The 26,488-nt window shown below is 41.8% G+C and overlaps 1 protein-coding gene across 2 annotated transcripts in view; it reads left to right on the forward strand.

Moving 5' to 3' along the window:
* Positions 1-1,434: 1,434 nt before the first annotated feature.
* The window catches only part of LOC139538454 (sodium channel protein type 2 subunit alpha-like), a 50,251-nt gene continuing 25,197 nt past the window's right edge, over positions 1,435-26,488 (forward strand). Inside the window, exons 1-11 of one of the 2 annotated variants that reach the window (XM_071340524.1) lie at positions 1,435-1,662; positions 11,267-11,580; positions 13,376-13,494; positions 13,744-13,833; positions 13,928-14,056; positions 14,862-14,953; positions 17,166-17,429; positions 17,914-17,977; positions 18,193-18,334; positions 22,643-22,849; positions 24,045-24,323. In XM_071340524.1, the coding sequence (XP_071196625.1) occupies positions 11,320-11,580; positions 13,376-13,494; positions 13,744-13,833; positions 13,928-14,056; positions 14,862-14,953; positions 17,166-17,429; positions 17,914-17,977; positions 18,193-18,334; positions 22,643-22,849; positions 24,045-24,323 (1,647 nt within the window). In that variant the 5' untranslated portion in view covers positions 1,435-1,662; positions 11,267-11,319. Of the gene's footprint in view, positions 1,663-11,266; positions 11,581-13,375; positions 13,495-13,743; positions 13,834-13,927; positions 14,057-14,861; positions 14,954-17,165; positions 17,430-17,913; positions 17,978-18,192; positions 18,335-22,642; positions 22,850-24,044; positions 24,324-26,488 lie in introns of those variants that run through there. The other variant, XM_071340523.1, reaches the window with a different exon arrangement.

Raw genomic sequence — 26,488 nt, forward strand, 5'->3', positions numbered from 1 at the left:
TATTAGCTCAGTCCGGGTCACATTGGTCAAGTCCCCTTGCTCAGATGTTGCATGCATCAACCAATGGTTGCGTGCCACATCATCGACTGTGTCACCAACTGACAGATTGCTATAACATATGATGCGGTTAGCTGAGAAGTAAAATACTTGTCCAGGCATTGTAAAATCTGGGTATTCGTCAGCAACGCCTAGGCAGGGGACCCATTGTCTGGCTAGCTGGCACTCAGACAAACGCTGGCTCACTAGGGCACCATCCATTAGGATCCCTGTCTTTGAGCACTGATGTTCTAGAAATGACTGAACCCGTTAGTGTAGTTAATGATGATTCAGAGAAGTGGGTTAGGGTGGAAACTCACACACTGGCCAACCGTGCTATAGCAACATGAACCCAGCAATGTGCCCTGAATGAAAAAAAAGGCTCCCGGAAAAAACATTTAACAGGGAGGTCTGTAAATGTCACACAGCGGTTTGTTAGTCATACATCAATGTGGGCCCATTTGGCAACAAAATGAATTTACTCAATTTAAACAAAACCTGGATAGATTCATCTAAATGAAGTTAATTAAAAAGTAGTGTCCTTGGAATTTACCCAAATTAGAGTTTAAACAACACATTTTCCTCCATTGTAACACCAATCTATATGTACTCCCTTCACTCACACACCTCCAGTCGGGATCAGACTAAAGAGATCCTCTCATGTTGAATGGAAAACTACAAAGACGTTCAATAAAATGATGTGTTTTTTCTCTGGAAACACAGAATTGATGGTTGCTGTATTTCAGCACATGGATGAATGATATGTACAAAGAGCAGTGCAGTGGATTTGATCCCTGAACAATGCTGCCTGCAGCCACCAGGTGCCATCAGAACACTTGAAAGCATACAGTCTGGGGGTATTTTTGGGCTAGAACGACAGAGTATTCACTCATTCATTCAATATTCACACTTGTTTATAAGTGCATTTCTCTGCCTTCTTATTTGTCACAGATTTCCTCTAATAAAAATGTTTTAAAATACTAAGAAATCACACAGAAAGCTGGTATTTTGTACTAATATGATATGAAACTGTGTCTAGTGCTACAAGGTGTGTTTTTTTAATTGATGCACACATTGTAGTGACAATGTGTATGTGTAGTGAAGCCTTTAGCATTTTCATAATGAGAAAAACACACTCTGACATCGTATTACCACAGTCACCCACTGTGTGTATCAGAAACTACCCCCATACTTCACCAACATCCAGAGATGACTAACACTTTTTGAATGTTCTTCAATGTGTTACAGTAGGTATGCCTACATGTAATCTCCATTTCAGTGATACTAAACTGTAGGCTGCCCATTATCCCTTCCCGACATCCACGACCACAGACAGACATTATTTCTGATCACGCACACAACCCCGACTCTCTGCCGTCATTGGTACCCGGTAACAACCGGAAGCGCAACAGAATGCTCTGAACAAGACGACCGTGGCAACAAGTTAATCACGCTCTCCTGTGATTTTTTTGTCCATCTCTGGGAAATACCAAATCGAAAGAAGAAAACACATTTGACTTAGTCAAGTTTACACATGTGTCCTTCAATCACCTTACTCGGGAGAAAGCAACATCGAGGCGTGCCTAGCGATTATTGTCTTTACCTGCCTTGGATCAAAAACGAATGGTAAGTATAGGGGATGGGAATGGGTGCCATTGGGCTGCCCAAAGGTGGGAAATGATTGCGTAATTTAAACAAATCTCTCAAAAACAGGTATGTCTACCATCTTTAATGTCTCAGGTGAAAACGGAGTGGGAGCTGTCCCTGTTTTTCAAAACTGATGCATTACAAGGCTGATGGAAAAATATGGTTAAAGAAGATGCCTGGAGGGCCCTGATACAATAATGATCAGTTATTGGTCACAGAATATTCCATGATGTGTAACCTATAGCTGACCTATTCAAATAATTATGATAGGCCTTATTATATACTCAGATAATGTAGTTTAAGGTAATCCGTACTATGGGCATTTTGTAATTTTGACAGGGGATTACCAGATTTTACAGATCTGTATTTTATTCATTTAAAAAACAACTGTGGCGTAGGTTTTAAAGGGAATTAGTCTTGATGGGTGAAATAAGCTGTTTAGCAGATAATACTATGATCCTGCTAGTTATTACAGATTTGTGTGATCAAACCTTCTTCTTACAATGTCAATGGATCAAACCCCCTGGATCAGGCATGAAATATAAGGGGGAAGGGGATACCTAGTCAGTTGTCCAACTGAATGTATTCAACTGAAATGTGTCTTCCGCATTTACCCCATCCCATCTCACCTCTGACAACATTGTTCTTTCGGCATGTCCAATCTCCCATAGAAAATATAGTTCAACACAAAATATAATGCGCCCTACTGTAGCCTAGTTTAACCTTGCTAGAGCGGATATATGAATCGAATGTTATTGATCACTGTGATCATAATAGTGTCCCGTCTGCTGCTGCAGGATTGTTTCAGCTGACCCATCAATAGTGTTTCTAATTGGGTGCCACTTCTAGGTATTCCAACCTGTTAGATTAATGTCAACAGAGTGGCAATAAGGCTACCGACGTTGGAACAGCCGTACAAATAGCCTACTGTAGCCAACACTTCATCACCTGGGACTAGATAGGCTGTAATATGATTATTGCCGTATAAAGACTATGAGAATTGAACATATACCAGTCAAGAACGATTTTACTTTATCCCACAAGCAAAATATGTTTGTATGTATTTATCTGCGACATAGGCCTGTCATAACTCTTCAATATACATATATTTATAGGCTATACATCGTAATCAGTCTGTTTAAACTCATCATAATGTATAGGTCTACATTATTTATAGTGTCGCCGACGCGCTAAATGTGTCACACTTCTCCAATCATTCTACAACTTAGCCCATTTTCTTTCAGAAAAATCGAGGCGTGAGGCGTGATGCAAGCAGTGGTTGTGGGCGCTTGGCTATAGCCTACTGTCGTGTACGTGAATGGGAAGGGTGGCTTGAGGGTGTTGGTTCTACCAGACTCGCTGGGTAGGGCGGAGATTTTGCTATGAGTGAGCCTTCTCCATGGAAATAATTGAAGCCTCCAATATGGCGACAGCAGTTGAACCCCCTCCGTACGTCAAATCTACCATTGATAAGGTAACTTGTTTGATGCCCTCCCGTATCATCGCATGCGGTCATATTCATATTCATATCCAAAATATTAGCCTAATCAAGTCATTCATTTTCGAATGTATCCGTACACCTTTCTCCTTTTCTGTTGTGTGGGCATATTTCTATTTATTTACCTTCCCTCAGCGCGCCACTCAGGGTGGACCTTCTTATGGACGAGACGCAGAAATGCATAAACATACAAGAAGTCAGTCAGCTAGCTGCGTGTCAAGGTTGTGGTAATAGTCAAGCAGATGTCATGAATGTGTAATTTATTAGCCGCGGGTATAAATACGATATTGGTCATACATTCTCAATACTCATTTGTTTGATTGGTTAAGATAACATATATGTAAGCTATTTTACCTCAATAACTTCGTGTTGCTTGCTGTTTAAAGCTGATATATAACGTTGCTTTTGTACAATTTCGTTGTAGTAGTCGGCAAAACAGCAATTCCTAGCGCTTTTATTAATTTAAAGTCCTATCTCAACTTTCCTAAATCATATCATACATTTGCCTGCATGAGTAACCCAGGTCAACATGTATATTTTGTCATGAAATTGAACATGATTTACAGTTGGCTAAGTGATATACCCCTAAGGCGAGTATGATTTGAATAGTTAGTTAGACTACATAATTTTGTACACTCTTATGTGAGTAATGCCATGAACTTCAGATTTCTCCCTCTTGGGCATATCTCTTGTGAAATAATGGAGGATAAATCAGTGCCATTCACACGAGCAGACACTCTGGAAGGAGGATATCACGCATTTCTGATAGACCCACTGGCATTTCTGCGCTTAGTCCATTTACGGTTAACCTTTTAGCACCATGGACAGCAGCACATGCGCGAAAAGTAGGACTACCCGGTAGAATCCGTCAATCAACAGCACCCGTTCACGAAAGAGAGGGAGAGCAAGTAGCCTTATTTGCTCTGTTAGACTGATTTGGGATTATTTATTTTGATAACAGACTAAGCAACTCAAATTGGACTTTCAATGTGGTTTATGGTCGGCTACAGTAGGAAATATGCAGATGCGCTGAAATGCCTAAATGTTTTCGCCTACATAACAAGCTACTAAAACGTCATAATGCATGGCAATTATGTTTTAAATAATCTATGCTAAATCACGTCTATAGCCGTGGGCACTTCCCTCCCTGGAGTCTTTTCATTGTACCTGAGTTCATAGTACATTTTTCAAGTAAGTAGACTAACACACTTTAGCTTGACTGCCCGTCTGTTTCTGCTCTCTTGCTAAATCCTTGTCAGCAATGATAATCATCCATGATAATTCCATAATGTGTTGACAAGAGAGAAAAAAGATACCAGCACTTAGGCTAAAAAAGCACACTGAGGCCAGTAGCTTACCATGGGGTTTCTGTCAACTCCATGTGAAAGAGGAGAACCTGATTGAATTAATGAAACATGGAGGGGAAGGCTGGGGGTGTAGGCCACTGAGGCCAAGGCCCCTCCGTTTTTGTTGATGAGCAGGACAGGGCTAATATGCATGGTGAAAGATAGAGAAAACAAAAGTGGTGTCATTTGAGGTCAGTGAACGATAGAGGAGACAAATGAGTTGCCATTTTTGGTCAGCTGGCCACCTTATGGTCTTGATGTCAAGGCAACAGCTTGCAGATGAAGAAAAATATTTGAAGCACGTTAGCAGCTCATAGCTCATAGTTGTGTGCAATAGGCCTATATGAAACACTGGTTTCAAGTTCTACGTTTTAATGTCACATGCACAAGTCCAGTGAAATGCCTTTCTTGATAGCTCTAAACCCAACAATGCAGTAATCAATAACAATGTAATATTAAAAATAACTTAAGGTAGAACAAAAACACACAAGAAATAAGAACACGAGAAAGTAAGTAAGCATACTATATACAGGGTCAGTCAGTTCCAGTACCATATTTACAGTGTGCAGGGATACTGGAGTGATAGTGTAACGATTTTCGTCGTCGGATGAAGAGTAGTCGGACCAAAGCGCAGCGTGGTAAGTGTTCATGTTTTTTTTATTAGAACTGAACACTATAACAAAAATAACAAGAGAATAAATGAAACCCGAAACAGTCCTGTAAGGTGCAAAACACTAAACAGAAAATAACTACCCACAAAACCCCTGTGGGAAAAAGCTACCTAAGTATGGTTCTCAATCAGAGACAATGATAGACTGCCTCTGATTGAGAACCACACCCGGCCAGACACAAAGAAATAAAAAACATAGAAAATGAACATAGAATGCCCACCCGAATCACACCCTGACCAAACCAAAATAGAGACATAAAAAGCTCTCTACGCTCAGGGAGTGACAGATGGAGGTAGATATGTACAGCGGAAGTCGGAAGTTTACATACACCTTAGCCAAATACATTTAAACTCAGTTTTTCACAATTCCTGACATTTAATCCTAGTAAACATTCCCTGTCTTAGGTCAATTAGGATCACCACTTTATTTTAAGAACCTGAAATAATAGTAGAGAGAATGATTTAGTTCAGCTTTTATTTCTTTCATCACATTCCCAGTGGGTCAGAAGTTTACATTCACTCAATTAGTATTTGGTAGCATTGCCTTTAAATTGTTTAACTTGGGTCAAATGTTTCGGGTAGCCTTCCACAAGCTTCCCACAATAAGTTGGGTGAATTTTGGCCCATTCCTCCTGACAGAGCTGGTGTAACTGAGTCAGGTTTGTAGGCCTCCTTGCTCGCACACGCTTTTTCAGTTCTGCACACACATTTTCTATGTGATTGAAGTCAGGGCTTTGTGATGGCCACTCCAATACCTTGACTTTGTTGTCCTTAAGCCATTTTGCCACAACTTTGGAAGTATGCTTGGGGTCATTGTCCATTTGGAAGACCCATTTGCCACCAAGCTTTAACTTCCTGACTGATGTCTTGAGAAGTTGCTTCAATATATCCACATAATTTTACTTCCTTATGATGCCATCTATTTTGTGAAGTGCACCAGTCCCTCCTGCAGCAAAGCACCCCCACAACATGATGCTGCCACCCCCGTGCTTCACGGTTGGGATGGTGTTCTTCGGCTTGCAAGCCTCCCCCTTTTTCCTCCAAACATAACGATGGTCATTATGGGCAAACAGTTCTATTTTTGTTCCATCAGACCAGAGGGCATTTTTCCAAAAAGTACGATCTTTGTCCCCATGTGCAGTTGCAACCCGTAGTCTGGCATTTTTTTGGCGGTTTTGGAGCGGCCTTTCAGGTTATGTCGATATAGGACTCGTTTTACTGTGGATATACATACTTTTGTACCTGTTTCCTCCAGCATCTTCACAAGGTGCTTTGCTGTTGTTCTGGGATTGATTTGCACTTTTTGCACCAAAGTACGTTCATCTCTAGGAGACAGAACGCATCTCCTTCCGGAGCGGTATGACTGCTGCGTGGTCCCATGGTGTTTATACTTGCATACTATTGTTTGTACAGATGAACGTGGTACCTTCAGGTGTTTGGAAATTGCTCCCAAGGATGAACCAGACTTGTGGAGGTCTACAATATTTTTCTGGGGTCTTGGCTGATTTCTTTTGATTTTCCCATGATGTCAGGCAAAGAGGCACTGAGTTTGAAGGTAGGCCTTGAAATACATCCAGAGGTACACCTCCAATTGACTCAAATTATTAAATTAGCCTATCAGAGGCTTATAAAGCTATGACATAATTTTCTGGAATTTTCCAAGCTGTTTTAAAGGCACAATCAACTTAGTGTATGTTAACTTCTGACCCACTGGAATTGTGATACAGTGAATTATAAGTGAAAGAATCTGTCTGTAAACAATTGTTGGAAACATTACTTGTGTTATGCATAAAGTAGATGTCCTAACCCGACTTTCCAAAACTATAGTTTGTTAACAAGACATTTGTGGAGTGGTTAAAAAACAAGTTTTAATGACTCCAACCTATGTGTATGTAAACTTCCAACTTCAACTGTATAGAGGTAAGGTGACTAGACATCAGGAAAAATGATAAACAGAGTAGCAGCAGTGTATATGATGATTGTATGTGAGTGCGTGTGTGTAGAGTCAGTATAAATGTATGTGCATGTTATGTGTATGTGAGCAGATGATGGAGTGAGTGTTTGTGTGAGTGTCAGTGTGCATGAGTGTATAGGGACCTGTGAGTGTACATAGACTGCAAAAATACAAATAAAATACAAGGATCAACTCAGATAGTCTGTGTAGCCATTTTGTTAGCTATTTAGCAGTTTTATGGCTGTTCAGGAACCTTTTGGTGTCAGACTTGATGGGTTGGATGGCTGGAGTCTTTAATGACTTTCCGGGCCTTCCTTTCACACTGCCTGAATTAGAGGTGCTGGATTTTGATATTTGGTATTTTATTAGAATCCCCATTAGCTGATAGCAGGGAGCTCGGTCCCTGATGTCCTGGGCTGTCTGCATCACCATCTGTAGTGCCATGCGATCTAGGGAGGTGCAACCTGTAGACCATGATCAGCTCCTTGGTCTTACTGACATTGAGGGTTAGGTTGTTGTCCTGGCACCACATTGCCAGGTCACTGACCTCCTCCCTGTAGGCTATCTCATTGTTGCCGGTGATCAGGCCTATCACCGTCGCGTTGTCAGCAAACCTTTAACTTTTTTTAATTTAACCTTTATTTAACTAGGCAAGTCAGTTAAGAACAACTTATTATTTACAATGACAGCCTACCCCAGCCAAACTCTACCCCGGAAGATGCTGGGTCATTTGTGTGCCGCCCTATGGGACACCCAATCACGGCCGGTTGTGATACAGCCTGGAATCGAACCAGGGTTTGTAGTGACGCCTCTAGCACTGAGATGCAGTGCATTAGACATCTGCGCCACTCGGGAGCCCTACTTGAGGATGGTGTTGGAGTCGTACATGGCCACGTAGTCATGGGTGAACAGGGAGTACAGGAGGGGAAAAAGCACACACCCCTGTGGGGCCCCCGTGTTGAGGGTCAGCATGGCGGAGGTGATCACCGCCTGGGATCAGCCCGTCAGGAAGTTCAGGATCCAGTTGCAGATGGATGTGTTCAGTCCCAGGGTCCTAAGCTTGGTGATGTGCTTGGAGGGGACAATGATGTTGAACGCTGAGCTGTAGTCAATAAACAGCATTCTCACGAAGGTAATTCTCTTACCTAGGTGGGTGAGGGCAGTGTCGAGTGCAATTGAGATTGTGTCGTTTATGGATCTGTTGGGACGGTATGCAAATTGGAGTGGTGTCTGGGATGATGGAGTTGATGTGTGCCATAACCAGCCTCTCAAAACACTTCATGATTACAGATGTGAGTGCTACAGAGCGGTAGTCATTGTGGCATGAAGCCTTATAGTTCTTGGGAACAGGAATGATGGTGGCCATCTGTTTATGCTGCCTATGTTTGGTGACCAGTCGCTTCAGTATTTATTTTGGCTCACATATTAAGTCTAATCACTAATCAGTATTTACAGTATGTCAATAAACATAGATTCGAGGAGTTAACACAGAATATAGCCTACCCAACAGAAATCCTTCAACTGCTGCCAACAGTCACCATGTTTTCACTGGATACAGTTTGGCCACACACCTACGGTCACATCTGACTGTAAGATACGTTTGACTGAATCCCTTTTAGTTGACATCATGTATCTAGTCCATTATCTGTTTATTATCTATTGAGTTTGATGTACCAAGGTTATAGGAATAATGACCTTATGTTATATTGTGTTGAATGAGTTGTTGTGTTATATGGAGATACTGTAGTGTACAGTATGAATGATTGTGCCCGTTTTTTTGTCTTGCAGCTGGATTGTGACCAAACATTTACGTATATTCTCTGGTAGAAGCAATCTAAAATAAATGGAAGGCTAAACAGCTTGTAGTAGGTCCGATGGAGAGGCCTACCTCCCTCAGCCTAGAGAAAGGTTAGTACCAAGATTATAGCATGACTCCAACCTGGCACCTCAGCGATTACATTGGAAACTGGGAATTGCTCCCAGATACCATTGAAGCCAGGAAGTATTTTTTTTACATCACGGCGCATTCTCACTTATATACCTGTTGGAAAGTGGTGAATGGATAAAAGATCAAATGATTCATACAGACATTTACATTCACCTTTAAATCAATTTTGGGGGATTTTGTTTGTCGAGCAAGGTACCCACTGGGCAAAACTAGTTGAATCAACGTTGTTTCCACATCATTTCAACCAAAACATTCAATGTGATGACGTTGAATCAACGTGGAAAACTGATTGGATTTGTAAAAAGTCATCAACGTAAAGGGACTTCAGGGATGTTTGTCTTTTTTTCACTCAACTTTGAACCTAAAACCAATTACATGCTTAAGATGTTTGTTGATCTTTACGTTGAAGTCATGTTAATTGACAACTCAATCAAAGACAAATCAAAACTAGACGTTCAACTGATGCCTGTGCCCAGTGGGTAAACTCTAAAAGGTTTAAAAACTCTTAACATAAAAAGACTTTAAACTAATAGAAAATATTTGCTATATTACATAGATTAGTCATTCATCCGTGTTTTAATGTGACATTTATACTTTTCTATAGCCAACAATATAAAATATTTCATTCTGAATAATTGGTTCTATTATTCAGAATGCAGGTGTCAGCTCTTCATTGTACTCTTTTCATAACTGCTTCTACTTGTGTATGTGCTCTGCTCCTTCAGTGCATGCACTCATACCTGTAAAGGCAACTAGGAAGGTTGCCTTTTGTCTTCAGAGTCAACATGTCAGATGCATTAAGGAGGCATTCTAGAGAAGCTACTGTAGCTGAATTTGATACACAGCTACAACTGGCAAATTCTGTACAGATAAACTAAGCCATTTCCTAATGACTTCTTCCATTTAATGAAGGGAAATTAGACGTGGCTTCTAGCCATTAAAGTGAATAGAAGATGTGTGAGTTGTATAGAGTACTAATGCTGATGACACGCACTTATGAGAACGTTCCAAATTCAGGTTCGTATGAATTAGCATTTGTGTGTAGCTGGCTGAAGAGTCAAACTAGTCAACCACAGCTGTGCTATTAAGGTATTTATATTATAGTGTATTATAGGTATTATGCTGCCTTAGGCAGGATTTGCGTTCCTGTTATATGTAACAAATCATTCATATTCACAACCCACAACCTAAATATGGGGTGATATAACCGAATGCCATAGCAGAGCACAAATATACCTCAAACAGAGGTTACAACAACTACTTCCGTTTCACTAAATTCCTCAATGGGGTTTTACTATGTTGACATATTGACGTGATTTATATTCAATCCAGTCCAGCATTGACCAATGTCTTAGTGATTGATTTCTTGGATCTGTCAAGACAAATAATGGACTTATTTTATGACACTATTGCACTATAAAGCCTATGACATAGAGATAAAGCTGAGGCCTCTCCACAGCGGGACAGATGCAGAGGGGAGCTGTAGTAAAAGGGATATTCGATATTGCCCTTGCAGTGTCCCTGTGCATCATCTTACTACTCTCTGAGCCTATTTGGAACATCAGCCTCTACCTCTGTAATTTCGTTACTCATTTTAAGGTGGAAACTCTGGGCTCGGAACGAAACCATGCCTTCTAGCTGTTGTCGGTAGGATTGGCTCTGGAGCAGAGAGTAATGGGTTAAACTAGAAGCCTGTATTATATGGCAAGTCTGATTTCATTATTGCCAGGTAGTTGCTGTGGATTAAAGAGCGAAGTCAGGTCTCCCTAGGCTGATAATGGATTGCTACTTGTCCTCTGTGGGATCCACAGACAGATCTCCCTCCACTCATGGGCTTGTTTTTTTAAAGTAATGTAATAGATGTGAAGAATAGACTGTAAAGTACCTCATATTGATTGTTATACTGCCAAAGAGATGCGGTATGGAAAGCATTTCTGTTTCCCTTTGTCACTGGTATCTATGTGACATTGGATGATTGTGGCTGTAAGATTATATCGGAAGAATATTGTCCAAGTCACTGTGTTCTGCACTCATACAGGTTGCACATTTCCTTCAGTATAAATATTTCAGAGGTTTTATGTCGTTTTTAGGATATCCATGCCTCAGGAGTTGATACAGAGTCACTACACTTGCCTTTAACTGGAGCTTCTCCCTCTTGTTTCTCCAGTCCTTTCTATTGAAGGAGGCTAGCCGTTCACTCTGAATGTGCAGGATGAAAAGATGGCACAGCTGCTTGTACCGCCAGGACCAGACAGCTTCCTCCTGTTTTGTCGTGAGTCCCTTGATGCCATCGAGAGGCGGATCGCTGAGGAGAACGCCAAGAAACCCAAGGGGAAGCCCAATGACGATGACGACAACGGACCCAAGCCCAGCAGTGACCTGGAGGCAGGCAAATCACTGCCACTCATATACGGGGACATTCCCAAAGGATTGGTGTCCACACCACTGGAGGACCTGGACACCTTCTACAGCAATCAGAAAGTGAGTGGGATTGGTCATCACAAAGAGCTGGGCTTTGAAACCAAGGAAGAGGTGTTTGAAGGAGTTGTGAAGGGTTATGGCAGTCTTGGAAAGCATAGACACACAGTTGTCTGTAACGTTGCATAACGGATGTAGTAGCTTATGTTTTTGGATACAGTAGCCCTCAACTTTGGATCTGCATAATATTTTGAGCAGACGGTTTATGTTGATGCATACTACTGTCTATCCAGTCATGTGTACAGTATACCGTGCTGTGAGAGATCTCTGGGTCGGGCACTGTGATGCTGTGACACCCAGAGTTGTCGTAGCACAGGCTTTCTCTGTTGTCAGATCCAGGTTCAGTTGTTATTGTGTAGGTTAGGTGATGGAGCACGCTGTCATCCATCCAGAGCCTTTGTATTCAAGGTGACAGGAAAGCAAGGATCGATAGGGATACCATCTGACAATTTCAGGGAGGACATTTTACCACACCACAGAGTAGGGCTGGGCAATATGGCCAAAATATCATATCCCGATATGAATGAATAAATCTTTATATAAAATGACCACATGTAAAGGCCTATTTCTTATTACATTTTGAATTATACTCAACAAATAAAAGGTATTTGCATTTGGTACCTTGGGTCGAGTGTTAGCACCAACTCACGAAACCCCCATTTCTCTACCGTGTAAATTGCGGCCATGTCTTTGCTAAGTTTTAACTGCAGCTGTTATCTCCTTCCATCTTCATGATTCTTTGCCATATGGTGTGCCGCGGGCAAAAGCCTCTTGCAACGTCTGAGTCGGGGGTTTGTTTTGAGCACTCGACTACTTGTTGGGGTCTCATCCGTAGACTCTCTCCGTACTGTTTCACATGATTCTTGCGTAGGTGGTAAAAGAGGTTAGTGGTGTTTGAGCCTGTTGTCGGGACCGGCCTGCAGCATATTTGGCAGAGGACGGTTTTCTGGTCCGTGTCAGACTTTTCATACCCAAACCACGTCCATGCGACCGACGTAACTCCTCTTTTAGGTACAGTCTCCGGGCTTTGTGTCGCGTTCACTCTCCTCCATGTTTGTTTGTGTTGCAAATTACCTTCCACGTGGCACGTGTGGAAGAACGCAAAGCGACGTCCAACTGACGGAAAATATTGCCGTAAAGAGTGTGATTTGCAACCCAACAAAATAAACGATAGAGCATAATATGAAACGATAGATGTTTATATATCGTCATATCGCCCAGCCCTACCACAGAGTATCACTGTGCTCTCTACCACAGAGTATCACTGTGCTCTCTACCACAGAGTATCACTGTGCTCTCTACCACAGAGTATCACTGTGCTCTCTACCACAGAGTATCACTGTGCTCTCTACCACAGAGTATCACTGTGCTCTCTACCACAGAGTATCACTGTGCTCTCTACCACAGAGTATCACTGTGCTCTCTACCACAGAGTATCACTGTGCTCTCTACCACAGAGTATCACTGTGCTCTCTACCACAGAGTATCACTGTGCTCTCTACCACAGAGTATCACTGTGCTCTCTACCACAGAGTATCACTGTGCTATAGCAACACCAGAAGCTGGTGTTGTTGTTCTTCTCAAAGAGAAAAATGAATAATTCACATATTTTTGTTTAGTGAATAGTTCATTTCCATCACTCCTAACTGACCAGGAATATGTGTTTACAGTCTCATGGGGTGTCTTTCTCCCCGTCTCTCTCTTTCTTTCTCTCTCTATCTCTCTCTCTCTCTCTCTCCCTCTCTCTCTCTCTCCCTTTCTCTCTCTCTGTCTCTCTCTTTTTCTCTCTCTCTCACAGACCTTTATAGTATTGAACCGAGGGAAGGCCATCTTCCGCTTCAACGCCACTCCTGCCTTGTATGTCTTAAGCCCCTTCAACCCTCTTAGAAGAATATCAATTAAGGTTTTGGTTCACTCATATCCTTTCATTGACATTTTTTTTTTAATTACGTTTTTTTTTAGGTCAAATTAAATCTATATCCTATATCCCATGTCTTTATCCTGTTTGAACAGATAATTAGTGCAATATAGTGATTTGTGTACTGAAGATATGTGCTCACCTGATACGTTCTATCCCTGATGTCAGGTGTTGTATCGTATGTCATGTGTAAGCAATATTAAATTAACCAGTCTGGACAGTTCAGTTTCCTTGACAACTGCCTCCACATTGTTCAGCATGGTAATCATGTTCACTATCCTTACCAACTGTGCGTTTATGACCCTGAGTCAGCCTCCAGACTGGGCAAAGAATATAGAGTAAGTCATCCTCTTACCCCAAAATCGACATGCATCCACAATACACATCCACAATTATCTATGTCGACTAACCAGTCCCCTTTGTTTGCAACAGGTACACATTCACTGGAATTTATACATTTGAATCGCTTATAAAAATATTGGCAAGGGGCTTCTGTGTCGGGAAGTTCACCTTTCTCCGAGACCCATGGAACTGGTTGGATTTCTGTGTCATTGTCATGGCGTAAGTATTCACACATTTTCCTGTCATGTGCTGTAACAGGATACTGTATCCTGCGTACCTAGCTGTATGATGAAACTAGTGGCGACACTATACACTAATGTTCAGTCTGTAAAGTTCTCACGACAAACCCACTTCTACACTACAAGTCATTTTGCCTATTTCTACTAACAGCTACCAGACTTCACTACCATTTGCTTTATCTGCTTGAGGCAGATGAGTTACAAGTATTGGGTAACTGTCCATGTAGTTTAGTACATTGATTCTGTTTGTTGTTCAGGGGCAACAAGTCCCCTTAGTTTATTCTTTGTGTTGTTAGTGTATTAATTGTTGGAGCATACACAAGACAACAGTTGTTTTGCAATACTGTGTTGGAATGGTTGCACGTCTTTGTAATTACAATACCATGCAGACATGAGGAATATTGAGGCACTTCTCAGTCTAACCTTAGCTTTGCTAGTGTCCTTCCTCAGACTCCTCACACCTATTGTCTATCCCACCATGTAATAGTGTTTGAGGGGTTTAGGGACGTTGCCATGTTACATGAATGTCTTTTCTCCTGAACTACACAAGCTCTATTGTAATTGTGAATTTTCCTGCAGGTATGTAACAGAGTTTGTAAAACTAGGCAATGTTTCAGCTCTTCGCACTTTCAGAGTACTGAGAGCTTTGAAAACTATTTCAGTTATCCCAGGTAAGGAGTGCCTGCTGCCAGCTGTCAGCCAGCCCCTTCCTTGTGTCATGTTTCCTCCGACTGCTCTTTGTTGTCCTGTCATGGCGTCTGTATGCGACTTCCCTTTTATTACAGATATGTCACATCGTTTGTGGACCTGGGCAATGTGTCAGCACTGAGAACGTTCAGGGTTCTCCGAGCACTGAAAACTATATCGGTCATCCCAGGTGAGAGCCAGGTTAAGGGACAAGGTTTCGGGGCCAAAGAGTGGTGCTGTACCACTCACTCCATCAAAGTTTAAGGGTTACTACACCTTTACGCTTTTCTTTAGGTTTGCCTCTCATGCTGCCAGTCAGTAAAAGCAGGAATCTGAAGCAGTTCATTTAAAATGGAAAGGATTTCTTGCTTTTAGACTATTTTATTTATTGATTAGTTTATTTTTATTGAACAGCCTTGGGGGTCTAGTCGATTTTGTTTGCATGAGACTTTGTTTAAATCCAGCTTTAATTGTGTTTGTGGTGCTGTCCAGCTCTTGTCTCCTTCCTTCGCTGTTTGGGATGGTTGCTTGTCAGTGTTCTCCCTGACTGGTGTTTGTCTTCGTTCAACTGTTCCTGTTCAGTGAAGACAGACTGTGTTTTGGTCTGGTAAGGGTGGGTCATACGTCAGAGCTGATTGTGATGTATGCCCTTCCTCACAGACATGCATGCTTTTGTTATTATACCCTACGACATATTTTCTGATCCAAACTCTTGGTAGGGTGTATAACACACAGGTATAATATCTACTACAACATATGTCAATTTGTGGCCAGAACTGCCTGGCCATGATAACAACTATGCTCCTCAGCTTATTTGTTTTTATAATCAACCATAGAGCAATCAGAGACTTAATTTGAAGCTACATTGTGTGCTATAAACATATTAATGGGATTTGGATCTTAGTCAGAAAATATTATATGCTTATCATGGCTCATATAATTCTAGTGGAGAAAAGAACGTTAGATAACAGATTAAACATTCTTATGGTGTAAGACCACCAGTTGAGACAGTAGAATATGTGTCACTGCACTGCCAGCGTACCATTCTTTGACAATTGAGGAGTTTCTTTCAAAATCGCTATATATCCATTTTCAAAAATGTTGGTAAATTCGCTTTTATTGTTTAAAGAACGTTTGACAGAGGTTGGTGTGTTTTTTTCACTATCTAATCATGGCATGGGGTTGTTCAATGACAGACATGTATCTGTTTAAAATCTATCTCTTGATGGTTTCATTTTAGAGAGACAAATAATCATGTTGTTTTGCAAAACCCTATACACTGAGTGTAAAAAACATTAAGGACACCTGCTCTTTCCATGGCATAGACTGACCAGGTGAACCCAAGTGAAAACTATGATCCCTTATTGATGTCTCTTGTTAAATCCACTTCAATCAGTGTAGATGAAGGGGAGGAGACAGGTTAAAGAAGGATTTTTAAGCCTTCAAACAATTAAGACATTGATTGATTGATTCTCTGCCATTCAGAGGGTGAATGGGCAAGGCACAAGATTTAAGTGCCTTTGAACAGAGTATGGTAGTAGGTGCCAGGTGCACCGGTTTGTGTCAAGAACTGCAAAGCTGCTGAGTTTTTCACGCTAAACAGTTTCCCGTGTATATCAACAATGCTCCACCACCCAAGGGACATCCAGCCAACTTGACACAACTTTGGGAAGCAATGGAGTCAACATGGGCCAGCATCCCTGTGGAAAGCTTTTGACACCTTGTAGAGTCCATGCCCTGACGAATTGAGGCTGTTCTGAGGACAAAAGGGGGAGAGGGGGTGCAACTCAATATTAAGAAGTTGTCCTTAATGTTTTGTACACTCAGTGTATATCCGCCTCACTCTCAGAGAATTAAGTAGGACTGCTAGGTTTTACACAGTCCAAAGTAACAAATAACACATTTTTTTAATTAAGGACTGTACAAATGATACATTTGTGACATCAATATAAAACAAATCAATACAGTTATATAACATCTGTATGTAAATAATTTGCATGTAATATTTTAGTTATTTATCCAGAGCGACTCAGTTAATTGATCTTAAGATAGCTAGGTGAGACAACCACATACAGTCAAATACACTGTATACAAACATTCCATTCCAGCTAAACAACGGAAATATAACGTTTAGACACATATAAAATCTATGAATAAAAAATCTGAGAACAGTCATATTTTACACACACATTAAGCAATCATTTCTAGTGAAAAACCAAAATGAAAAATGTGTGGATTTTGCGTTTTGGACACCTCCACACTATTTGTTTTTAAACATATGAGCAACAGAGATGACGTTTCATGCTGTGATGTTTACATTGTATACAAATGACACTTCTTCTTTGCATACACTGTATAAGACTCCTATGCGAATAACAGTGAGGTTCTGTCGTGTCCTGCAGGCCTGAAGACCATTGTGGGAGCGCTGATCCAGTCAGTGAAGAAACTGTCAGACGTGATGATCCTCACTGTATTCTGCCTAAGTGTCTTTGCCCTAGTAGGGCTGCAGCTGTTCATGGGCAATTTAAGAAACAAATGTTTAAGGATCCGTCCTAACTCAACCAACCTCTTGAATGATACATTGGACTTTAATGGGAAGGAGTATAATGATGCAGACTTTAACGAGACCGTCCCGTTCAACTGGACCAATTACACTAATAATCCTGGTAAGCATGTTTCTTTGGCTTTAGACAGTCATTGGAGGGTGAAAGCCGTGCTAGTAACCACGGACCACAGTGAGTGAGTCACAGCTCATTGCTAATAGCCAAACAAGCAGCCCCGGCTGAAGAGCGAAATGTAAAATGACAGGAATGGCTGAGAGGGGTTCGTAAGAGCTTCTGGTGGGAAGTAGTGTGGCGGTTCATCATAACACTGCCGGTTTGTGGGTGATACTAGTGGCATGTTTAGCTTGTCAACACGGAGGGCATTGAGTCACCACCCAAATGGGGAAAATGGCACCTGGATGGCCATGACACTAGGACCTGGGAAGCCATGGGATCAAAGGGGAGACAATAGATAAGGAAAGGGCTTTTCATGACTAAAGCTTTGAACTGTTCACTAGTTACAATGCTGTGATGATGGAGGTGAGAATGAAAATCATTTCTCTTTTTTGCAGTTGACGAAAGATTGACTTGTCTCTTTTTCCTGTAGATAATTATTACTACCTCCCAGGTAAAAGGGATGCTTTGCTTTGTGGAAATGGCAGTGGTGCTGGGTAAGATTGAGCCCACATTACTACCTTTGTGTCTCATTGTCAGGATGCACTATTGATTGTGCTTGCGTTTGTTTGTGTGTGTGCGTGTGCGTACCTGCGTGCGGTCGTGCATGTCTTTGTGCGTTAACATCAAAATAGACTTCACAGGATATTGGGAATGCAGTGATGGTGATTCTGATTCTGTTTGAGTTTCCCAGGCTTGTTGTTTGTTGTAGGCTGTGTCCAGAGGGATTCTGGTGCGTCAAAGCGGGCCGGAACCCAGACTACGGCTACACCAGCTTTGACACGTTCAGCTGGGCCTTCCTGTCTCTGTTCAGACTGATGACTCAGGACTACTGGGAGAACCTCTACCAGCAGGTCTGTCTCATAGAGATGTACTAGAGAGCTCATCTCCTGTCTTTGCAATGGCCGCTTTTTGTGACAGCTTGGCTACTGCCATTGAGGGCTATCTCCATTTTAAAGTAGTCCATGTCTTACTCTTTTACATCTATGAGTTTATTGGTAGTTTGTACATAGACTGAATAGGTGCATACCACTTACTGTGCTGGAGTGTATCATCTAAACAGGTATAAAGCCAAGGTTAGTGATTAACTGCCACCTGTAATTGTGGAATGTTTGCTCAGGAGTATAACTCATTGGCTTACCCCTTCCGCTGACCAGGATGGAATTCTGTGATCGTTCGTTGACCCATAGCAAGTCCCACCATGTTGACTACTTCAAAATGGTGAAAGCTCTCATTGGAAGCCTGGTGGAACCAGCCTGATGGCCATTCCTTAAAGAATTGTGAAGGCAGCGATCAGGCTGGTTCCTCAAGCCTACCTCAAGGGGCGCTACCCTTGCTAAAAAAGGCTTTGGGCCAAGTGCGCCCTCTATCCCAACTCTATGGTCTGTCTGCATTATGACGTGATACTGGGGGCTTTTCTACAGGCAAAAGGACTGCTAGTGTTGTCGTTGCATTGGACAGACCCATTTGTGCCAGCTTCTGTGCTCAGTGGAGATCCCTGTGTTCCTGTGCTTCTGACTGCACCTGTGAGGAACACTATGGGCTATAATTTTGTCTGGTGTTAAACCAACGCCCAGCGCAATTGTCAAATGCACGCTTGTTTGCAATTTCAACCTGTTAAAGCCGGCACTCTTCTATTTTCAAACCATATGCCAGGATTGGTCATTTACCTGTCTTAAATGAGCTTGCATGTGCTGAGGTGGGAGGGTTGGCATTATCTAAGGTGTGTCCTTAAAAACGTGCACCAAAGTGCCAATTTCAGTATGCGCTGCTTGGGATATTTAAGACCAACCGAATACTGGACTTAGCGGTAACGCGGTTGGTTATGGCATGGATTTTAACAATGGAAGCAAAGCCTATCCAGTTGTGACACACAGTGCCCATATGCACATGGAGCAAGTGAGATGTGCTTTTTGTGCCCATAAACCTCGTATTTAGAAACGTGAAAAACAAATGTTTTTTCCCATTTCGTTTCATTTCATTAAAAACCAAGCATACACAGTAAAATTGCAAGAGTTAATTCAACTCATATGGAGTCGTATTTAACAACATGTTGGTGTTTATATGGTCCAACCCCCATTTTGTCTGAAAACTACTCGGTCATGGTGTTGATATTTCTGGAGTTAAAACGACACTAAATGAATTAACAATCAACTCCAGCTGAGTGCATTTCTCTTTCGGGTTTACATCCTTTGAGTAATAAGGGTGTAAAGCCTTATTTGAATATTTCTTAATGTGTCACATTATGTAGTTTGCAATGTAATATTCAATCTCTGTTAGATCCAATTTGGAGGAAGATATCCGGCACTTTTACATCACCCCTAACTTGCATTCAGAACACCTGTCAGAGTAGGGAAGACAATAAAGTACATGGAGACTACTTACGTCAAACTGGAACAACTATCTCACTAACAGTTGCTATGAATCCAACCACTTACAGATTGGATTAGTTTAGAAAAATGTATGTTTCTGATCTTATCTTAGTGTAGCATCAGATAAAAAAACAATCAATGTACATGTGAAAACACAGGGCCGCCAAAGGGTTTGGGTCGTGAGACCGCTTTGAAATGAATCTTCATCACCAACGCTTTAGCAGCAAAACAGTGAGCGGGCATCTCCCTTTTATCTATGTAGGCTAATACATTGTTTTAGCCAGCTCCTGTTATTATTTTGGAAGTGCATTAAAAAACTCTCCATGTAGGTTGTATGCCAATAATGGAGCAAAAGATAAGTTAATCCGGGGACACTCATATTTAGAAACATTTAAGTTGTTTTTCCGTTTCGTTTGATTTAGTTTGATTTTTTTTTTAAACGTACCCTACTATAACGAAAGCTGCTTCAACAGCAATGTGTCTGGTGTCTTTATAATTCACGAGCAGCCTATCCATAAAAGGATTCTAGTCGCGAGGCTTTTGCCGACATGCTTTTGTATTATTCACAATTCCCATCGGCCTACCTGCAGTGCTCCATTCGGCTTGTATCCATCCCCATTGTCCGGTTACCAGATACGTAACCAGCCTCTTGTCCGGTTACCAGATACGTATCCATCCCCATTGTCCGGTTACCAGATACGTAACCATCCCCATTGTCCGGTTACCAGATACGTAACCATCCCCATTGTCCGGTTACCAGATACGTAACCAGCCTCTTGTCCGGTTACCAGATACGTAACCAGCCTCTTGTCCGGTTACCAGATACGTATCCGTCCCCATTGTCCGGTTACCAGATACGTAACCATCCCCATTGTCCGGTTACCAGATACGTAACCATCCCCATTGTCCGGTTACCAGATACGTAACCAGCCTCTTGTCCGGTTACCAGATACGTAACCAGCCTCTTGTCCGGTTACCAGATACGTAACCAGCCTCTTGTCCGGTTACCAGATACGTAACCAGCCTCTTGTCCGGTTACCAGATACGTAACCAGCCTCTTGTCCGGTTACCAGATACGTAACCAGCCTCTTGTCCGGTTACCAGATACGTAACCAGCCTCTTGTCCGGTTACCAGATACGTAACCAGCCTCTTGTCCGGTTACTAGATACGTAACCATCCCCATTGTCCGGTTACCAGATACGTAACCAGCCTCTTGTCCGGTTACTAGATACGTAACCATCCCCATTGTCCGGTTACCAGATACGTAACCAGCCTCTTGTCCGGTTACCAGATACGTAACCAGCCTCTTGTCCGGTTACCAGATACGTAACCAGCCTCTTGTCCGGTTACCAGATACGTAACCAGCCTCTTGTCCGGTTACCAGATACGTAACCAGCCTCTTGTCCGGTTACCAGATACGTAACCAGCCTCTTGTCCGGTTACCAGATACGTAACCATCCCCATTGTCCGGTTACCAGATACGTAACCAGCCTCTTGTCCGGTTACCAGATACGTAACCAGCCTCTTGTCCGGTTACCAGATACGTAACCAGCCTCTTGTCCGGTTACCAGATACGTAACCAGCCTCTTGTCCGGTTACCAGATACGTAACCAGCCTCTTGTCCGGTTACCAGATACGTAACCAGCCTCTTGTCCGGTTACCAGATACGCTCCTCCAAACATAGGCTATTCAAATAGTGCTGTCCTATAATGGCAGGCTATATAATGACTAGGCAACATCTTGCTTATTGAGAACGTGCCTCGCACATACAGCACAATTTACGGGAGCCTAGTCATTTTTACTTGAGAAGTGCGATGCGTTAAGGCCTATACTCATTGAAGCCAACTACAACAATGTTGACTGTCAACACTCCAACCATATTGAGCAACCACTAGATGTTTATTTATTTTTTTACTGTTGCTATCCCTTGTTACTGTAACCTATGCTATTTAATAAACCGTAGGATCAATCAACAATGGACTAGGACCAGAATATTCCGTGTCCCCAGCCGAATTGGAGTTGATAACAACACAAAGACCTGCAGAACTTGAGACAAAAGCAGTAATAAGCCATGGAACACCTTGATTGGATAGTGAGTGGCCAAGCCCTCGTCACACCTACACCACCGCCAGCTATTGCGCTCAAAATAACGACTGTGAAAACAGCAACAATATTTCTGACACACCCTGGACGTATGGCACTACCGTCCGTGCTTAGATTTACCAATGCGTTAGGTTTGTTAAAATAGATCCTGGCCCTAGTTTGTGACATGTTTAACTTGATGGGTACAGGTTCTCTTGAAAACACAAAGACAGGCATCATTTGCTGTGTGATGAAAATGAGTACATTCTCCCATTACAAAACAGAAATCAAAAAGAAGATTGCCAGTCCCCTGTTCAAACAACCTCCTAATGGAGGGCAGGTGCATTTCTGCTCAAAGAAACAAAGATTTGGCGCATCATGACTAAAGCAAAGACAACATGTCTTTTTGAATGCATTGTTGTCCCTTGAATAGAGAGATCAGCGAAGCATTCTGAGCAAATAATACAGAACAATACCCCAGATCAGGTGTGCAATGTCACAGGGTTAATGTGCATGTTCCAAATTGCTTGTTACGTGAGCAGACATTTTATGCATGTTTTATCATGGTCCTTTTAGGGTTCTACTAGCATCCTCTCAAAAGAGATATGTTATACGAGGTGTAATACGAAAGACTGGTGATTTACTTTGGAGATATGTTCGAAGAGGTTGTAAGAAATGTGTCACAAGAGGTGTTGTTCCTCTTCTAGACCCTGCGGGCTGCTGGGAAGCCGTATATGATCTTCTTTGTGCTGGTCATCTTCCTGGGCTCCTTCTACCTGATCAACCTGATCCTGGCTGTGGTTGCCATGGCGTACGACGAGCAGAACCAGGCCACCATGGAGGAGGCTCAGAAGAAGGAGGAGGAGTTCCAAGCCATGCTGGAGCAGCTGAGGAGACAGCAGGAGGATGCACAGGTACAGGATATCCCCCATTTCAACTCTATATGCCAAACATTACAGCACACTCATTAATTACAACAACCATGGAATTCCTTTAATAGTCATTTACATTGCTAGTGATATTTGAAGAGTTTCATTCCTAAAAGCTATATATCCATTTTCAGAAATGTAGGTAAATTACCTTTTGTTGTTTAAAGAAATGATGAAAGAGATGGGTGTGTTTTTTCCACTATCTAATTGTTCAGTGACAGACATGTATTTGTTTAAAATCTATCGCTTGATGGTTTCATTTCAGAGAGACAAATAATCATGTATTTTTTTAGCAAAATGGTAGATATCTGCCTCATTCTTAGAGAAATAAGTAGTACTGCTAGGTTTTACACAGTCAAATGTAACAACTAATGGCATTTATAATAGAGCTGTACAAATGATACATTTGTGACATTAATATTTTAAAACGAATTTTGCAAACATTTCTTATCCAGAGCAATACATGCATTCCTCTTAAGATAGCTTGGTAAAACAACCACATATTACAGTCAAATATAGAGGATACGAACATTCCATTCCAGCTAAACAATAGATATACACTGAGTGTACAAAACATGATTTCCATGACGTAGACTGACCAGGTGAATACAGATGAAAGCTATGATCCCTTATTGATTTGTTTCACTTGTTAAATCCACTTCAATCAGTGTAGATGAAGGGGAGGAGACAGGTTAAAGAAGGATTTTTAAGCCTTGACACAATTGAGACATGGATTGTGTATGTGTGCCATTCAGAGGGTGAATGGGCAAGGCAACATATTTATGTAACTTTGAATGGGGTATGGTAGTAGGTGCCAGGTGCACTGGTTTGTATCAAGAACTGCAACGCTGCTGAGTTTTTCACGCTCAGCAGTTTTACACACATATGAAGGCACCCATAAACAATCATTTCCAGTGAAAAAACACAAATGTGAAAAACTAATGGATATAGCATTTTGGAAATATACTCTTCATATTCTTATTTATCTTAAACTGAAAATGGACAAGATTTTTTAAAGAATTCAGATAACAAATGTTCAAAGGTATTCAAAGGTAAATGTATTTTAATCTAAATTTAGAAGGCATTTAATAGCCTATTGTGTCTATTTCTGACGTGTTGCCCTGCTGAGTCACGTGTTTCCCCTGACAACCATAGCTTAGGTGTGTTGATTGGTTTACAGGCGGCGGCAACGGTGATGGCAGCTGAGAGTGGGGAATTCAGTGAGAGAGGGGACCTCACTGAGACCTCCTCAGAGGCCTCCAAACTCAGCTCCAAGAGCGCCAAAGAGAGGCGCAACAGGCGCAAGAAGAGGAAGCAGAGGGAGGAGGAGGAGAGAGAGGACAATGACAAGTGTCACAGGTCTGAGTCCGAAAGCAGTATGAAAAAGAGTCACTTCCGCTTCTCCATGGATGCCTCTAACCTGCACAACTATGACATGAGCTGTTCAGCACCATACCAGGTCAGGATAATTTATCATACTGCTTTACCCTACCTTTACCTTTGGCTATCAAAATCATGTGTGTTCGCTGTATTGGAGAATTGTTGTGCATGCTACACACTCCTTAGTGAATCTATTCATCTCATCATCATTATTATTTTCGGCATTATCAATATCAACGCTACCCTATCATCTCCATTTTCAGCAGCACCGTCATCTTTCAATTGTATTATCATCGTAATCACTATCTTCCTCATCAGCATCCTCCTCATCATCCTCATCAGCAAAGGCAACAGGATTGTGCTTGTCGTCATTACCATCATTATCCTCTTCATTGTGCTCTTGCACATTTCCTTTTATATTATCCCTGAGGTCATCTTCTAGATCAGGTATTCCCAAACTGGGGTACGCACAATGCCGTCGGGGGTACGCCATTTAAAAATATGTTTTTTTCTCTTCACATTTTCAAACAGTACATTTATATTTTCCAACGGGGCTATACATTGGGTGAGGTTTTTTTCCCACCTGAGTACCCTCATTTCACTGCAAAAAATAAAATGAAACCATCTACTGTTCAGCGAAATAACAACACAATGTCAAATACAGGTAGACGTGGCAAATAATTAACATCCAATCACATTAACTGTTACTCTCTCGAGGGAAACATTCACTCTTGCGCAGACATTTAGAAACGAAACATGACAATTTGAAAAATAAGCCACAGGAGTTTTTTTAGCGAGAATAAAGACAACTTTCGAGTAGTAAGACGTATAAAAGCAACAGATACCAATAATAAGAAGGGGCTAGAAGCATCTTATATGGTGAGCTACCGAGTGGCTAGGACAGGCAAGCCCCATACTATTGTGGAGGACTTCATTCTTCCTGCTACCACGGATATGGATGGGACAATGCTGGGGGAAAAGGCCAACAAAAACTATACAGACAATGCCTTCATCAAACAACACTGTTTCACGACGCCTCGGTGACATGGCAGGAGATATTTTGAAACAATTTCTGCTTCGCATACAAGCCAGTGAATTCTATACGTTACAGCTGTCAACAGACATGGCGGGCCTGGCACAGCTCCTGGTATATGTCCGTTATGTTTATGGGGGGTCTATTAAGGAAAATATCCTCTTCTGCTAACCACTGGAAACCAGGACAACAGTAGAGGATATTTTTTATGTACTGGACATCTTTGTGACATCAAATGGACTTTGGTGGTCAAGATGTGTTGGTATCTATACTGATGGCGCAAAAGCCATGACAGGGAGACATAGTGGAGTGGTAACGCACGTGCAAGCAGTTGCTCCCGACGCCACTTGGGTACACTGCAGCATCCACCGAGAGGCTCTTGCTGCCAAGGGAATGCCTGACAGCTTGAAAGATGTTTTGGGCACTACAGTGAAAATGGTTAACTTTGTTAAATCAAGGCCCCTGAACTCTCGTGTATTTTCTGCTTATGCAATGTAATGCTTTTACAACATACAGAAGTACGCTGGTTATCAAGGGGCAAAGTATTGACACGTTTTTTGGAATTGAGAGATGAGCTTAAAGTTTTCTTTACTGACCATAATTTTCACTTGTCTGACCGCTTGCATGATGACGAGTTTCTCACACGACTTTGCCTACCTGGATGATGTTTTTTCTCGCCTGAATAATCTGAATCTGGGATTACAGGGACTCTCCGCAACTGTATTCAATGTGCGGGACAAAATTGAGGCTATGATTAAGAAGTTGGAGCTCTTTACTGTCTGCATTAGCAAGGACAACACACAGGTCTTTCCATCATTGTATGATTTTTTGTGTGCAAATGAACTTAAGCTTACGGACAATGTCAAATATGATATAGCGAAGCACCTGAGTGAGCTGGGTGCGCAATTAAGCAGGTACTTTTCCGAAACGGATGACACAAACAACTGGATTTGTTATCCCTTTTATGCCCTGCCTCCAGTCCACTTACCGATAACTGAACAAGAGAACCTCATCGAAATTGCAACAAGCGGTTCTGTGAAAATGTATTTTAATCAGAAGCCACTGACAGATTTCTGGATAGGGCTGCGCTCAGAGTTTCTTGCCTTGGAAAATCGCGCTGTTATGACACTGATGTCCTTTGCAACCACGTACTTATGTGAGAGTAGATTCTCGGCCCTCACTAGCATGAAAACTAAATACAGGCACAGACT

Source organism: Salvelinus alpinus, chromosome 14, assembly GCF_045679555.1.
Source record: "Salvelinus alpinus chromosome 14, SLU_Salpinus.1, whole genome shotgun sequence".
NCBI classification, from domain to species: Eukaryota; Metazoa; Chordata; class Actinopteri; order Salmoniformes; family Salmonidae; genus Salvelinus; species Salvelinus alpinus.